The sequence below is a fragment of the Salmo trutta genome, chromosome 6 (assembly GCF_901001165.1).
Source record: "Salmo trutta chromosome 6, fSalTru1.1, whole genome shotgun sequence".
Classification (NCBI taxonomy): Eukaryota; Metazoa; Chordata; class Actinopteri; order Salmoniformes; family Salmonidae; genus Salmo; species Salmo trutta.
In genome coordinates this window covers 22,134,307-22,151,940 of record NC_042962.1, presented here as the reverse complement: position 1 = coordinate 22,151,940, position 17,634 = coordinate 22,134,307, and the positions used below count along the sequence as shown (strand labels likewise).

Here is a 17,634-nt window from a genome sequence, read left to right as displayed (position 1 = left end):
GCCATGCAATGATTGATTGTTAAGTTGATGAACACTGACACACAGGTTCATTTGAAAAGTTTATGAAGAGCGGGTTTCTCTAGAATAGGTGAACAGATAAATAGATGACATCATAAGTTTAGTATGCAAATTCTGCACTGTTACTAACCATAATAATAATTCCCATTATTGATGTGGTCATAATGACAACCGAGAGCATCTGCTGTTTGAATAAATATATAAAAGACAATATATAATTTTAAGATCATTTTATTCGCTTTTTAAAACACAATTACAACAAAGGTAAATATAAGCACACTGTAGTAACAATCAACACAGCATTTACAGGACAAACTATTTCTAGAATGAATCAATAAAAACTAAAAGATGACTCATAAAAATACATATTTTGATACCATAAAAGCAAAGTATGACATAATCACAAGATTAGAAGTAAGCTAAAAAGTCAGTTCATTAAAACAATTGAACTACTATTCTACTAACCCTTTCGACCATGATTAGTGTGTTGTGTGTGAATCTTGGTCAATTAAAATTGCATATGCCAAAGAAGGTCAGAAACACTGGGATAAACACGATACCATGAAGTACCCCGAACAAAATGACCAAGAACATGATCTTAAAGAAGGTTCTGAAGATGTAGCTCTCAGCAGCAGACAGCACCACCACTCCTAAGATAGTGGACACAGCTCCCTGTATGATGGGATACCCCAAGTGATAGACAGCATCTACAGCCTTCTTATTAGCGGTGACCTCTTTGCTAGAGACAAAAGCATAGGAAATGTGAGCAGAAAAATCCACTGAGAAACCAATGCAGATGACAAGATTGATCATGGAGACAGAGTCTAGATTGACATCCCATAATGCCATGAAACCAGCAACACCCACTATGACAGAGGCAATGGCAAAGGTCACCCACAGAGAACATATGGGGTTGGGGATCAACATGAGGGAGATCACCAGCATGGCAAGAGTGGCAACTACAATGTTTTGGATGGTATTACTAACAATGACTGCATACTGGTCAAAGTATATGAAAGCAGGGTGGTAAACAACCAACTTTTCTGAACAACCATTAGCTGTCTCTCGAAGCTTATTCAACATGTTCTTTTCATCAACAGCTGTACTGACATTGATTGTCTGAATAAACATACGTGAGGCAATTATGATTTTGTTTAAAATATTCACATCTTGTGTGAAATCTGATTGTTGTAAAAATGCAGGTAAACTATCCATGAAAATGGTTTCGTTATTTGGATTTGAAACTCGACCTGATTTCACATATTCATTAAGCCAAGAGAGGGTCATATTTTTAGCAACCAATGATCGACCATCCAACGTTAGACTCTCAAAACGTTCAAGACAAGTATCAAGACGCTCTCGAGCAGTTTTGTCCCAATATTGAAACTTACTGTCAGTCACAACAACCATAACATTTGGACCATACTCTGAAAAGTATTGGTCCTCATTATCGTAATAGCTACCCACATATGAGCTATCAGCTGCTAGGTTTTTAAGGTCTATGCCTTCTTGGATTTGGAAGCAACCATAGATACTTGAGCCCAAATATCCAGCATAGAGCAGGATCACAAACACCTTGGTCCAAGTATTTGTTAGAAATGGCCCATAGTACATCTTAAAGAAGTTGTTAATTGGCATAACTTCCTCTTTTCCCGTTTCCTGGTCATATGCCCCTCCTACACAGCAGATATTGTACTTTTCAGGACTATCCTCTGGTTCTGGAACCTTCATGCATGTCAGCCAGTGTCTGTTGCCCTTTTCACGACTCCCATTCAATGCCAGAAATGCACCAAAGAAGGTAATATTGTACAAGTAACAGAACAGGACAGCCGTACCAGTATACATACAAAAGGATTGTACAGAACCAAAGGGAGTTAACAGACCAATATAGAAGGCCAGGGCATCAGTTAGTGTTGTGATGGTGATAGAGACAGCTGCGTCTTTGTATGTAGCTGCCATACGGTCCTCTACGTTGTCATGAACTTGAGTCTGCTGCCAGCAGGAAATCATGATGAACATGTCGTCAACACCAATTCCTGCGATCAACATAGAGTATATTGAACATCAGTAGATCATAGATCATTAGAGGGAATTACCACTGTAATAAATATCACCAAACGTCATTAGTTACAATGTTACTACATGTTAATGCAACGTTGTTAATACAGTTATTACTGTGTAGTTACATAGGTATAAGGGCAACATAGGTGTTACCGTCTACGTAGTCTTGTGACTGACAAAAACATTCAAATCACGTGAGATTTGGTTGTGGGTTGTTAAGATTACTATGGAAAGGTTTCTGATAATAAACCTGACCCAGTATTAAGAAAGGAGCAGTTGCAACAGTCATGGCAAAGGGCATTCCACAGAGCAGCAACAACCCGAAACTGGACAGCACAGCTAGGCCTGCAGATAGAGCACCAAAGATGGCCACCCACACCTTGTTCCTCACACAGTCCAACCTGTAGATGAAAATATTCTTACTTCGTACGGAACATCACACGTAGCAATGAATAAATAGTAAGTTAAATTAGTGTTTTAACACGGTGCACACATTTGCTGAGTTTGATTCATTTAAAAGATGACACATAAGACATCAAATTACCTCAAGCAAGATACAATAGAAAAACTTATGGCCAGGAAGTATGTGACGGAGAAGAGAGGAATCACAGATTTGGAGTTTTCCTTAAACTCCTCCTCTCTAGAATTAGATGTGAAGTATGAAACTTGAATCTTCCGCTATAAAAACAAATGCAAGAACTGTGAGACTAAGTGAAAACTGTAGAGGGTTACATTTAGGAACAGATTATTTTACAAAACATAAATTTTTATATTTATTTGAATATGAGCACTCTAATTATATATGGCTCAAATAAGTAAAGCCACGTGTGTGCATATGGACAAAAGTATTTTACCAAACCTGGCAGTATGCCCAGACAGTTCTGAATCTGTAAAATATAATAAACTGTACTTACCTTATTCAATTCATCTGACAAGTTGGAAAACACTTGAGTAAATCCATGTAGCCAATCATCATTTTCTGCCTTGTTGTTTTCTCTGAGAAAGTAGAAGAGTCGAACAGCCTTTGCACTAACGATGAGACTTGAATTCAAAACTACTCCACCAAGTTCTGTCCCCAAAAAGATGGTGTTTGACGTTGAAATATGATAAGGAAAGGTCAAGTTTGCCTTCTTAATTGTACTAGCTGTGCCATTAACGATATCTAACAAGTCATTTGAAAAGCACCTGTTACTTTTCATGGCACAAAGCTTTTCATAAGATTTTCCTTTTTGCCCTACCATCTCTCTAACTGTTCCATCTAAATATATGATCTCCTCAAATGCCTTCTCACTCAAGATATCGGATGACTTTGAAACAGCGATGAAAGACCCATAGGTCCCCTCGGTATACAGCCGCAAACGAGAGAACTCTGAATCATTCTGAGGAAAATGTTCTTTGACAAAATGTCTCTCCTGTTTTGCAGGCCCGTCCTTTGGAGTAAACTGGTCCTCTATGCCATGCGCCTCTCTCTCTTCGAGGAAGTAAAATCCTGCCCCAAGCCCCGCAGAGATGAACAAAGGGACAAGTAGAAACCACCATGGATTTCTCCCAACAAAACCTCCAAGTTTATGAAACCAATTTGACACCGATTTTTCAATGCAGTCTGTGTGACACGAAGGCATGGTCACCGGTTAAGATTTAAAGAAGTTATTATCAAAATGTATTATTTTATATGTATAGTCGAGAAAAAGATCTGTAAGGACCTTGCAATGAGCACAGGTGCTTCAAATGGAACCCCTCACTAACTGGCAGCTATATTGTGAGCTGCAACCTTAAAATACTCATTCAAAAAGAGGAACTTGTCGTCATGGAAACATGTTCTAACTGTAAAGAGCTTCTGTGAAAATGACCAGGCCAATCATTAACTATTAAACCTGATGTGTTACTGCTTTATATCATTTGCTGTCATCTTCCATGAACTAGGCCTACAGTCTATGGCTATGTGAGCCATGAAAATAAGCTTTGTTGGTGCATGTTCCCAGTTGGTAGGACTCTGTTTACCAGGATGTTGTATTCTACAGTACATACTAATGTGATCATGGATTCTTACGAACAGATAGCACCCATTTTCTGATGCTCAGCATGAAACTTCTTATCACGGGAAGTTGTGGTACACCTGTAAAGTTTACAACCATAGCAGAATGCACTGTCCTTCCGATGCATTCTATTAAAGCAGTAAAACTCAAATTGGCTACCATGTAAGTCAGGTACTGGCAGATTGTCACCCTATCACCCCGCCTTGAGTTTTCCATGCCCTCAGCAAATGTCTCTCTCCTCAGTACAAAATAGTACCACCCATATTATCACCAACACTACTAAAGGTTCGTGGAGAATGGAATGAACAGCTAATTAGTAATGACTCATTCGATCATTACAGTGACAGTTCTTTTGAACGGTAGTGTAAAATGACAATTACGTTTGTTTGAAAAACGGATTATCCAGCCACATTTCTTCAAAAGAGCTTATCTGAGATCCATTTTTCCTTTTCCTGATGTATCAGGAAAAGGAAAAATGCATCTCAGATAAGCTCTTTTGAACAAATGTGGCTGGATAATCCGTTTTTCAAACAAACGTAATTGTCATTTTACACTACCGTTCAAAAGTTAGGGGGTCACTTAGAAATGTCCTTGTTTTTTAAAGAAAAGCAAATTTTTTGTCCATTAAAATAATATCAAATAGATTAGAAATACAGTGTAGACATTGTTAATGTTGTAAATGACTATTGTAGCTGGAAACAACAGATTCTTTATGGAATATCTACATAGGTGTACAGAGGCCCATTATCAGCAACCATCACTCCTGTGTTCCAATGGCACATTGTGTTAGCTAAGTTTATTTTTTAAAAGGCTAATTGATCATTAGAAAACCCTTTTGCAATTATGTTAGCACAGCTGAAAACGGTTGTGCTAATTAAAGAAGCAATACAACTGGCCTTCTTTAGACTAGTTGAGTATCTGGAGAATCAGCATTTGTGGGTTGGATTAAAGGCTCAAAATGGCCAAAAACAAGGACCTTTCTTCTGAAACTCGTCAGTCTATTCTTGTTCTGAGAAATGAAGGCTATTCCATGCGAGAAATTGCCAAGAAACTGAAGATCTCGTACAACGCTGTGTACTACTCCTTTCACAGAACAGCGCAAACTGGCGCTAACCAGAATAGAAAGAGGAGTGGGAGGCCCTGGTGCACAACTGAGCAATTGGACAAGTACATTTGAGTGTCTAGTTTGAGAAACAGACGCCTCACAAGTCCTCAACTGGCAGCTTCATTAAATAGTACCCGCAAAACACTAGTCTCAAAGCCAACAGTGAAGAGGCAACTCCGGGAAGCTGGCCTTCTAGGCAGAGTTGCAAAGAAAAAGCCATTTCTCAAACTGGCCAATAAAAAGAAAAGATTAAGATGGGCAAAAGAACACAGACACTGGACAGAGGAACTCTGCCTAGAAGGCCAGCATCCTGGAGTCGCCTCTTCACTGTTGACGTTGACACTGGTGTTTTGCGGGTACTATTTAATGAAGCTGCCAGTATATATTCCATAAATTTATATATTCCATAAAATAATCTGCTGTTTCCAGCTGCAATAGTCGTTTACAACATTAGCAATGTCTACACTGTATTTCTGATCAATTTCACGTTATTTTAATGGACTTTTCTTTCAAAAACAAGGACATTTGTAAGTGACCCCAAATCTTTGAATTGTAGTGTACATTTAAGTAATTTTTAGCAGACGCTCTTACAGAGCGACTTAGAGTAGAGTGTACTATTGTGAACGATGAGATGACTTTCCAGTTATGGTTATGAGTAATAAGGAACTGTATCTGAAAAGGGAAAACCTGTGTGATAAAAATTTGGATAATGTTATAAATTTACCAAGGAACTGTTTGACAAAATTAATAACTCATTCACATCCTGGCTTTCATTTAGAGCAGTGATTGCACTTCGGTATTTCTGGGGAACTGAATCAGCATTTCCTTAGAGGGCTGCTATCAGTCCTTGCGTATATAAAGACAATACAGGTGAGACAACGAGCCAAAGGAACAGGAGGCAAATCGAGCACCTTCTATCTGAGCTGAGTTTATACTTGAAGTTTAGAAACACGTTCATGCATTTCAGTGTCCAGCTGGTGTGACAGACAGCCAGGATGGAGGAGGAAGAGAGAGCCATTGCAGTGGTTGGCATTGGATGCAGCTTCCCTGGAGGTTTGACAGTTAACCTTTTTTTGTGATGAAGCTTGTTCTCTCAAGTATTGTAATTAATTTCAGTTTATATTTTCAATCACTTTGAAGCTAGATTCTGCAGTTGAAACAATAACAAAGCGGTTACCCTGCTTCTGTATTGGTGAAAAGCTGCGGGATGGGCCTGGAGAAATGTAACCACTCTCAAATTCCTAGACAGAGCTATGGATGCAAGGACTGACCATGATATCAAAAATAATAGTTTTAACCATGTATTTAAGCTATACAAGTGTTAATATACATTTACGTTGTTTTCAAACATTGGAGTAAAACAAGCTTATATTTTGAGTTCTGATGGGGTACAACAGCTGAGCTAAGGTTATGAGGTATTTATAAGTAATATTCTTCAAGAATCAATGAGTATACAGTCAGGTCGAAAACTATTGGCACTCTTGATAGATGAGCAAAAAAGCTATATTGCATTCTTAAACATTTTAGAACATTATATTTTTATAATAATGCAATTCCTCAAAGAAACATATATATTTAAATATATATATTTATATATTTTAAGATAGGGGTCATAATTATTGGCACCCCTGTTTTTAATACCTTTCAATACCTTACCTTGCGAGGATAACGGCACTGAGCCTTTTTCTAAAATGTTTTATGAGATCAGAGAACACATTTTAGACCATTCCTCCATACAGAATCCTTTGAGATCCTTGATATCCTTCGTCTGCGCTTATGGACTGCCCTCTTCAATTCAAACCACAGGTTTTCAAAGGGTTTCAAGTCCAGAGACTGAGATGGCCATTGAAACATTTTTATTTTGTGGTCAATAACCATTTCTTTGTGGATTTTGATGAATGCTTGGGATTATTGTCTTGCTGGAAGATCCACTTGTGGCCAAGTGGTCCACTTGATCTAAGATCTCTTCCAACGTGTTCTCCAATCAATAACTTTTCACTTCTTATAGCACCATCCCACTGGGCACAGACGTCAGCTCAACATCTAGTTTTGGTTTACATTTGGTTGAGTTGTCAGCTAAAGTTGATTTTAACATGAAATCAACAAAACATTTCACCCTGTCATTGAATTTAGGTAAAGGTTTGGTGGAAAAAAATACAAAATTCCCTTAAATGTATGATTTTTTTCAAATCCAATCAGTTTTCCACATTGATTCAATGTCATCACAACGTAGATTCAAACAGTTTTTGCCCTGTGGGATATGAAGCTGCTTAATTTAGGTTTATTAATTAAATAGTTACAATGCCAGCAATGAAAACACCAGACTACAGAGATTACAACTATTACGAAACATCAGCTAATTTGGATTGATACATGCAATAACATGAATGTAGAAATGTTTATCTATGACCTAAATATAATTTTTTATCAAAAACCTTTAACATCTGTAGCTATAATTTGTTATGTTTTATTTATAGACAAGCTTTTGATGAAATTTGATTCAAAAATGATATACATTGTTATGAAAAACATTTTGTTAAAAAAAAAAATATATATATATAGGTTTGTTAAAACAATTCCAATGTATTTCCCATTCTGATACAACACATATTCAATTCCAGGTGAGGGGCTTGACAATTTCTGGAATGTACTTCTGGAAGGAAAGAACTGTACATTGCCAATCCCTAACGAGAGGTTTAACAGTACTTTCTGGTATGATGCTGACAACAGCAAACCTGGAAAGTCTCACACTAGCAAAGCTGCTCTCATAGACGGGTTAGTATGAAGTTTCCCTGACCCTCACCATTTTTTTTGTTGCACTGCTACGGTTACTCATAATTTAATAATGTACTGCAAATAATCAAAGATGCTATACTACAGTATACTGCAGAATTATATTCCTGGTCATGTGCAGTTGACCAACAAATGCTCTTGTCCCTGAATTCCCAGCTTCTGATTGCCTTTGTTGTATTGAATATTTTCCACTCTGGTTTACTGGTTAATGTTTTTATTCTTAGCTTTAACGAACTAGACCTGAGGTTTTTTGGTGTCACCGATGCTGAGGCCGACTACATGGACCCTCAGCAGAAACTCTTGCTGCACTGCACCTATAGGGCACTAGAGAATGCTGGGATTCCAATGGAGAAAGCTAGCGGAACTAGGACTGGAGTATACCTAGGTAATATAACTTTTTTTTCTTTACAGATAAGTGTGAAGTTGTGATTCGTGACCTATGATTGATACTAATAGCACGTTCAATTCTCTATGAAACTCTGTAGGACTAATGAACAGAGACTACGATCTCACAACCGCCCAGTACAATCCAGGCTTGACTAACCATTGGAGTGGCACTGGTAAAGCCATGAGTATTGCAGCCAACCGGATATCCTACACCTTCAACCTCACTGGTCCATCAGTTGCCATAGACAGCGCCTGCTCATCATCTCTTGTGGCTCTGCACTTTGCTTGTCAAGCCATAAAACAAGGTACAAATCTTATCAAATTGTGCGTAAGATAATTGCTTTACTAATCATTAATAATTATGGGCTCCTGAGTGGCGCAGCGGTCTGGCACTGCATCTCAGTGCAAGAGGCGTCACTACAGTCCTTGGTTTCGAATCCAGGCTGAATCTGGCAGTGATTGGGAGTTCCATAAGCAGCACACAATTGGCCCAGTGTTGGACGGGGTAGGCCGTCATTGTAAATAAGAATTTGTTCCTATCTGACTTGCCTAGTTAAATTATATATCTTTTTTTTTATAGATTGCTATATTATTTTACATTGCTTCTTTTAATATGTAACCTAGATTTCATGCACACTACCCCTGTTACCTACCAATTGTGCCCATAGGGAAATTTCCAAAACAATAAAGCAAAAGTTAGAATCATGTTTGACTAATTAGCCCAGTTTCAGCTACATGAAAAAATGGCACCTGCAATTATATAAAAATGTGTTTGTCCTACCAGGTGACTGTGAAATGGCTCTCTGTGGCGGTGTAAGCTGTATCATAGAGCCACAAGTCTTTGTTGCTCTCAGCAAGGCAAAGATGATTTCACCTGAAGGCACCAGCAAACCTTTCTCCAGCAGAGCAGATGGCTATGGCAGAGGAGAAGGTTGTGGGATTATTCTGCTGAAGCCACTGAAACAAGTGAGTTCTTACGATTGATTTAGTTTTCACTCTTCGCAGTACAGTTCAAACATATTCAAACTGGCCAAACATTTAGCACAGTTGGCTATACAATGTGTCTGGGAGTATTTGATGCAATGACTGAACTCTCAAACTTTAACTTTGTCAAAACTTCTAGAATACGACTAACATATTACATATACTGTATTTACCATCCCGTGTCACCAATTTGACTTAGACTGCAATAGACAAGCTCTTGTTTCTAGTTTTATGACTTTACTTGACAGTTTTATTTGCAGATCTGCATATACTGTACAATTTGACGCACCAACAGCTATTTAGGGTGGAGCCCAACAGTTCCATGCAATAAAAAGTTGGCACAGACACTGGTCTATCAAACATGTTCCATTGAATATCAAATCTTTTACAGGCCTTGAAAGACTGTGACCACGTATGGGGCATCATAAGCAAAACTGCAGTAAACCAAGATGGCCACACAGTCACTCCAATCACCAAGCCATCCATGGTCCAGCAAGAGGAGCTGCTCCGCAGAATCTATTCACAGTCTGACCTGTCAACTGTCCAGTACATAGAGGCTCATGGGACTGGAACTCCAGTGGGGGATCCCATAGAAGCAGGCAGCATCTCCAAAGTCATTGCCAAAGCCAGACCTCCAGGTTCAGAAACACTCCGCATCGGCTCTGTGAAAGGCAACATTGGACACACAGAATCTGCAGCTGGTGTGGCAGGGCTAATCAAGGTACTCCTAATGATGAAGCATGAAACCATTGTCTCTTCACTGTTCTACTCTGAGGACAGTGCCAGTATAGATGCTAAAGCCTTAAATGTAAAAGTTCCCACTAAAGCAGAAAAGTGGGGAAATGCAGGCTCGGTCGAACGGATTGCAGGGATCAATAATTTTGGTTTTGGAGGCACAAATGCCCACACAATTGTCAAACAGTACAACAACACTCACACCCAAACAGCCGGGGTTGATAGGTCTTATGAGTATTTTATCCTCTCAGCAGCCTCAGAAAAATCTCTTACCATGATGGTACAGGACACAGCTGAACAGATAAGTGCAGACAAAACAGTGGAACTCCAGGGTCTGTCATATACATCAGCCTGTAGAAGAAGCCACATGAAACATAAATATAGGAAGGCATTCACAACATCCTCTCTGGTTGATCTGAGAAACCAGCTGAAATCTGCTTTGAACAAAAAGATTGCCCCCTCCAAACTAGATCCAAAGTTAGTGTATGTTTTCTGTGGGAATGGTGTCGCCTACCAAGGCATGTGCAAGCAGCTCCTTAAACAGGAACCTGTGTTCAGAGAAAAGATCAAGGAGGTTGAGGCGCTTTTTCAAACGTACCAAAGAATGTCCATCACAGAGAGACTGGAAAGTGCATCAGTTGATGACGACTTTTCAAAACCAGATGTTGTCCAGCCCCTCCTCTTTGCCATTCAGGTTGGCATTGCCAGTCTCTTCAAGCACTGGGGCATCAAACCAGATGCAATTCTTGGCCACTCTGTTGGAGAGGTTGCTGCTGCCCACTGCTCTGGTCTGTTGTCCCTTGAGGATGCAGTGAAGGTGATCTACTTCCGCAGTACTCTGCAGAATAAAGTCACAGGAGGCAAAATGCTTGTGGTCAGTAACATGGCCGTGTCAGAGGTCTTGAACCTCCTTCCCTCCTACTTAAATAAGGTTTGCCTGGCTGCCTCCAACAGCCCACAGTCCTGCACCCTTGCAGGTGATGCTGATGCTATAGACAGTCTCCATCAAAAGCTAAGCAGTTCAGTCAAGAGTAAGAATCTGTTCCTCCATGTTCTAGACGTCCCTGCTGCATACCACAGCCAGATGATGGATCCCATCCTCTCTCAAATAGAGGACAGTATTGGCTCTTTACAGGTGAATGATGTTGAGACAGAATTGTTCTCCACAGTGACAGGGAAGGAGGTAGAGCAGCCAGACTTCAGCACAGGCAAGTACTGGGCCAGGAACATTCGAGAGCCTGTTGCATTTGAACAGGCAGTGAGATCAGCAACCAAAGACAAGAAGAATGTGGTCTTTGTAGAGATAGGTCCTAGAAGGGCTCTACAAAGAAACATCCAGGAGACTCTGGGAAATGAGACACAAGTGCTCACGTCAGTGCAGCAAGATAAAGACCATGAGACAATGCTGGACACTGTGTCCAAACTGTTTGAGTTGGGGGTTCAGGTAGATTGGGACAAGTTCTACAGAGGTTGTGAGACATCCCCAACACCTACCCCAAGGTATCAGTTTGATTGTGTGAAGAAAGATGTCATCTTTGAGGCAGCACAGAAAGGTACATCGGGCAGTCATCCTGTGTTAACTCAGACAGGAAATGATGGAAAAACCTTCAGTTGTGATCTGGCCTCAGCCTCAGTGGCTTACCTGCAGGACCATAGAAACAATGATGTTGCCATTGTCCCTGGTGCCCTCTACGCTGAGTTGGGTTTGGCTGCCTTCATGGCCAGTTCCAAATCAAAGGTGCCACTCAACATGCTGCAACTCAGTGTCAGTTTTCAGAGTCCATTTCTCATTGCACCAAATTCTCCTGAGATGAGTGTCAAACTGGATCACTTTGAAAACGAGACAATGTTTAAGATACAATCTCCTACAGCAACATATGCATCAGGCAGCATATCATGCAAGCAAAGGAGGTTGGCTGAGGAACAGTACATCTCTCTAGACTCAGTTTACAAGCGATGCACATCAACTATGAGTACTGATTACTTTTATGATTACCTAAGTAAGAGAGGGTTTCAGTATGGTTCTGTTTTCAGAAACAAGGGAGATGTGCACTTTGGTGCAGACTTGATGGAAGCCATCTCTGTCGTAACTGTCCCTGAAGAACTACTGCCTCAGTTGCATGATTTCTGCATTCACCCTGTAGTGCTAGACTACTTGCTACAACTGACTCCAATCACAATAGTGAATGCATTCATGGCAAGGCCTGGCTTCCCTGCAGAAATAGGCAGTTTGACTGTTCACGAACCCCTGCAGCCTGAAATGGTTCTTTATTTGAGAGCTGCAAATGTTGCAGCCGACCATTTCGAAGTATCTGGCTGTTTCACCGACAAAGCAGGTCGGGTCTTGGTTGAACTGAAGCATGTTATAGTCAAGTATCTTGGGAGCCAATCTAATGTTGTTGAAGAGTACTTCTTTCACAATGACTTCAGTGTTGTGTCTGATGACTACAAGCCCATTAATAAACCCAAGGCATTGGTTTTCGCTGACCAGATGGGTGTATCTGAAGCCATGCAAAAACATTTGAGCTCACAGTCGCAATACATCTCTTTCACACATGCCAATGATCTCTTGAGCCGTGGATTCAAAGCGCTGTTGTCAAAATTCAAAATCTCAGATTTGAAAAGCTTTGCAGAAATCTTGTTTGTGTGGAGCAATGACAATGTTACCTCCCACGAAACAGAGGCTATCCTGGAGAACATGGTAAACTGCTGTGAGATGTTCCGACAAATAGTCCTGGAACTGAAGGCTATGAAATTTCCAAATTCCATCAGAGCAATAACCTACCGGTCAGCAGAGAACACAGTGGACTGCATCAGTGCAGGCTTTGTCCTGTCAGGCATGACTAGATCATGTGCTGCAGAAATGGCAGATCTTTCCTTCCAGCTGATTGACATCAGCTCTGTCTCTACAGAGGACATCAGAGCTCTGTCTCAGGTTCTTGACTCATTCCCCTGCAGCCAATACCCAGAATTGGTGGTGAAAGATGGACAGATTCTAAAACCTTACATAGCACGCACTCCCACTGAAAGCAGTGACAACTCACAGGAAAACGTCCACTCTTTGAAGTCTGAGGAGTTCATCCTTCAGACTGCTAACCCATACAGAATGACTAGCTTGTCTGCCATTCCCTGTGATGTTGAGCATAAGAACATTGAGGAGAATTCAGTTGAGATTCAGCTCAGTAAGATTTGTGTTCATTCCTCTGACTACTTTCCTGTCAGTGTCTCTGATATGAACTATGGCCCGACAATGTACTGGAACAAACACACATCTCAGAACCACCAGCTTTTCGCTCTAGACTTCAGTGGCACTGTCACAGCTGTAGGGAAAAATGTGAGCAAACTGAAAGTGGGGGAGCATGTAGTTTCATGTTATCCGACTGCTGCATCTTCTAAGATTGTGATTCCTGAAGCAGCGTGCTACAAGACAAAGAGGCTCACATTTCTGAAGGAGGCACCCTGTGTGTCCTACTTTGTACTTGCATGGGAAGTCTTGCAACGTGCATTACCCAAAGTCAAACAACAGAGGTTGGGCATCATCTCATCTGTTCCTGACTCAGGTTTGACAAAGGTCTTCGCCCAAACTGCAAACAAATCAGGATGGAATAACATTGTTCTGCCACAGTTTAGTGATCAGCTTCAAAATGTGAACAAGCTTGATGCATTTGTCCTTTTGCCTCCATTTGACAAATCTCAGTTTGAAAAAGCATGCAATGTTTCCGGTGTGAGACACATTGTTGCTGTATGTGAAAATGAGTGGCAATCCTCCATCTCACAAAATGGCTTCAGATGTGGCAATGACAATGTTCGCATTAAGACTGTTCAAATGTCTAGCGCATTGGAAAAGGGATCTATCAGAGCAGAGAATTCTCACATTTACCGTTGGCTCAAATCAATGCATTTGGACAAGAAGTGTTTAGATTTCGAAACCAGCATCTTTCAGAGAGTGTCATCCGGTAGCATTGAGTTCCTGCCTGTCGAAGAGTCTGAATCGTACTTCAGCTCAAAAACCCTGCCTTTTGTGGCACTGGGTAAAGATGATTCCAAAGGCACACTGTCCAACATTAAGTTGTTGCCTAAACCAAACCAGCTTTTCCAGAAAAACTCTGTGTACATTGTCACAGGTGGTCTAACTGGACTAGGGTTTGAAACAGTAAAGTTTATTGCACAGCGAGGAGGAGGGTATATTGTCATTCTTTCCAGAAGCAGTCCCTCGACCGACTTACAGCAGGAGATAAGCAACATTAAGAGTCAGTCTGGCGCCACAGTTGTCAGCTTGCAGTGTGATGTTTCAATCTCTGCACAAGTAGTGAATACCATTATTGCGATTAAGGAAAGTTTCCCCTCTTGTCCAATCAGAGGGGTCTTCCACAGCGCCGTCGTCCTGCATGATGGCCTGATTGAAACTCTTGACAAATCTCTCTATGAGAAAGTCCTGAAGCCCAAAGTGAATGGGGCTTTGAATCTGCATCACGCCACAAAACTCTGCAAGTTAGATTACTTTGTGTGTTACTCCTCCATCTCTGCCTTTATTGGCAATGCAGCACAAACAAACTATTGTGCAGCCAACTCCTTCTTGGACACATTCTGTCAGTATAGGCGAAACATTGGACTTGCAGGACAGTCCATAAGCTGGGGAGCTTTGAACCTTGGTCTCTTGCTGGACAAAGACCATTTCCAAAGATTTCTGGCAGCAAAGGGGATGATGGTCATGGGGGTAGCAGAAATCCATGAGAGCCTAGAACAATGCCTTCTGCTGAACAGACCACAACAGGTTGTCTGCAAGTTCAGTTTCAAAAACCTGATGCGTCATGTTCTTGCTCATAATGCCTCTCTAAACATACGTTTAGGTGCACTGGTGAATGAGGGGATAACAAAAGAAAAAGGGGAAGTTGCAGGATATGACCAAACTACCGTGTCCATGTCACCAAGTGAATACGTCAAGTCGGTGCTCAGGGAAACGCTTGGTGTTGAGAATGATGAGCTGAATGACGATTCTTCTCTCACCGCATTAGGCATAGACTCAATGCTAGCCATGACTTTGCAGAATCTTCTCTTTCAAGACAGGAGTGTGAATGTTCCCCTGGTTAAATTACTGGACCCCAACAGCACACTGTCTACTTTGGTATCAATGCTGGAAGAGGGTGCAAACCAGGAATCTGAGCTTGGTGATGACCTTGCTTTGGATCTGATGGAAAAGAATGAGGAAGAAAGTTACATGTCTACTGTACTTTAGAGATCAATCAAATTTGATTATTCAATCAAATTTGAATTATTTAAAGCCCCCATGCCGTCTTTATGATTAGATTTTTTGAATCACTGTATGTCTAATAAATCAGTGTGTGTTTATTTCACGACAATAACTCAAAATTTATGTTTTTTTAATCATTGATTTCCCTGAGCCTCCTTTTGCCATTGAAATGCTCAGTCAGATTGTGTAGGCGTGTTGATACAAATGTAAATATATTTACATACACAGCACTGTCTGGGCTGCTTACCCCTTCAAAGTAGGAGAATACATATGCAAATAAAATATGACTGGTCATTGGTAGGAATAATCAGATCAGATTGTGATGTCATGCATGGGCCAAAAACGTCTTCCCACCTGAACAGGCTGAAATTCCAGGTGGTCCCCCCCCAAAAAAATATCTTAACTAAAAGGACATTATCATAATTTTCACAATTTCAGAGTGTTATTTCGACCTCTTAGTGTGAAAAAGTATATACATGTTTGCCTGCACTGCCCAGTCAGCGCTCTTTCATTGCATTCAGTTTACCTTGATTTGGTCTTGATGTTTAGATATACAGAAGGCTAACCTTAGAAATTTTCATATTATTTGAACGATTAAATATAAATTCTGCATACATTGTTACTTGAATAAAAATGATTTATGTAAAACTAGTGCAATATAATATGAGATTTTTACAAGAGAAGACAGTGTTCAAAATACTTCTGCGAAACAAAAATACTATATCAGGCTGAATTATTTTCACTCTTTTTCTTTTATGGTAAAACGTTGACAACCTTTCAAATATATACAGTGCCTTGCGAAAGTATTCGGCCCCCTTGAACTTTTCGACCTTTTGCCACATTTCAGGCTTCAAACATAAAGATATAAAACTGTAATTTTTTGTGAAGAATCAACAACAAGTGGGACACAATCATGAAGTGGAACGAAATTTATTGGATATTTCTAACTTTTTTAACAAATAAAAAACTGAAAAATTGGGCGTGCAAAATTATTCAGCCCCCTTAAGTTAATACTTTGTAGCGCCACCTTTTGCTGCGATTACAGCTGTAAGTCGCTTGGGGTATGTCTCTATCAGTTTTGCACATCGAGAGACTGACATTTTTGCCCATTCCTCCTTGCAAAACAGCTCGAGCTCAGTGAGGTTGGATGGAGAGCGTTTGTGAACAGCAGTTTTCAGTTCTTTCCACAGATTCTCGATTGGATTCAGGTCTGGACTTTGACTTGGCCATTCTAACACCTGGATATGTTTATTTGTGAACCATTCCATTGTAGATTTTGCTTTATGTTTTGGATCATTGTCTTGTTGGAAGACAAATCTCCATCCCAGTCTCAGGTCTTTTGCAGACTCCATCAGGTTTTCTTCCAGAATGGTCCTGTATTTGGCTCCATCCATCTTCCCATCAATTTTAACCATATTCCCTGCCCCTGCTGAAGAAAAGCAGGCCCAAACCATGATGCTGCCACCACCATGTTTGACAGTGGGGATGGTGTGTTCAGGGTGATGGGCTGTGTTGCTTTTACGCCAAACATAACGTTTTGCATTGTTGCCAAAAAGTTCGATTTTGGTTTCATCTGACCAGAGCACCTTCTTCCACATGTTTGGTGTGTCTCCCAGGTGGCTAGTGGCAAACTTTTAACATCACTTTTTATGGACATCTTTAAGAAATGGCTTTCTTCTTGCCACTCTTCCATAAAGGCCAGATTTGTGCAGTATATGACTGATTGTTGTCCTATGGACAGAGTCTCCCACCTCAGCTGTAGATCTCTGCAGTTCATCCAGAGTGATCATGGGCCTCTTGGCTGCATCTCTGATCAGTCTTCTCCTTGTATGAGCTGAAAGTTTAGAGGGACGGCCGGGTCTTCGTAGATTTGCAGTGGTCTGATACTCCTTCCATTTCAATATTATCGCTTGCACAGTGCTCCTTGGGATGTTTAAAGCTTGGGAAATCGTTTTGTATCCAAATCCGGCTTTAAACTTCTCCACAACAGTATCTCGGACCTGCCTGGTGTGTTCCTTGTTCTTCATGATGCTCTCTGCACTTTAAACGGACCTCTGAGACTATCACAGAGCAGGTGCATTTATACGGAGACTTGATTACACACAGGTGGATTCTATTTATCATCATTAGTCATTTAGGTCAACATTGGATCATTCAGAGATCCTCACTGAACTTCTGGAGAGAGTTTGCTGCACTGAAAGTAAAGGGGCTGAATAATTTTGCACGGACAATTTTTCAGTTTTTTATTTGTTAAAAAAGTTTGA

The 17,634-nt window shown here is 40.5% G+C and overlaps 2 protein-coding genes across 2 annotated transcripts; one reads left to right on the top strand and one right to left on the bottom strand.

The window, feature by feature from the left end:
• Nucleotides 1-233: 233 nt before the first annotated feature.
• On the bottom strand, nt 234-3,970 carry LOC115195656 (patched domain-containing protein 3). Its single transcript, XM_029755744.1, has 4 exons — nt 2,994-3,970; nt 2,624-2,757; nt 2,335-2,480; nt 234-2,054 (listed from the first exon to the last, which is right to left on the bottom strand). The coding sequence occupies exons 1-4, from the start codon at nt 3,699-3,701 to the stop codon at nt 523-525; spliced, it is 2,520 nt and encodes an 839-aa protein (XP_029611604.1). The 5' UTR covers nt 3,702-3,970; the 3' UTR covers nt 234-522.
• A 2,051-nt stretch (nt 3,971-6,021) lies between these two features.
• LOC115195655 (probable polyketide synthase 1) lies at nt 6,022-16,163 on the top strand. The gene is made up of 6 exons (XM_029755743.1): nt 6,022-6,273; nt 7,842-7,995; nt 8,238-8,398; nt 8,499-8,705; nt 9,185-9,366; nt 9,776-16,163. Exons 1-6 carry the CDS (start codon nt 6,216-6,218, stop codon nt 15,353-15,355), a joined length of 6,342 nt encoding a protein of 2,113 aa, XP_029611603.1. The 5' UTR covers nt 6,022-6,215; the 3' UTR covers nt 15,356-16,163.
• The last annotated feature ends 1,471 nt before the right edge of the window (nt 16,164-17,634 follow it).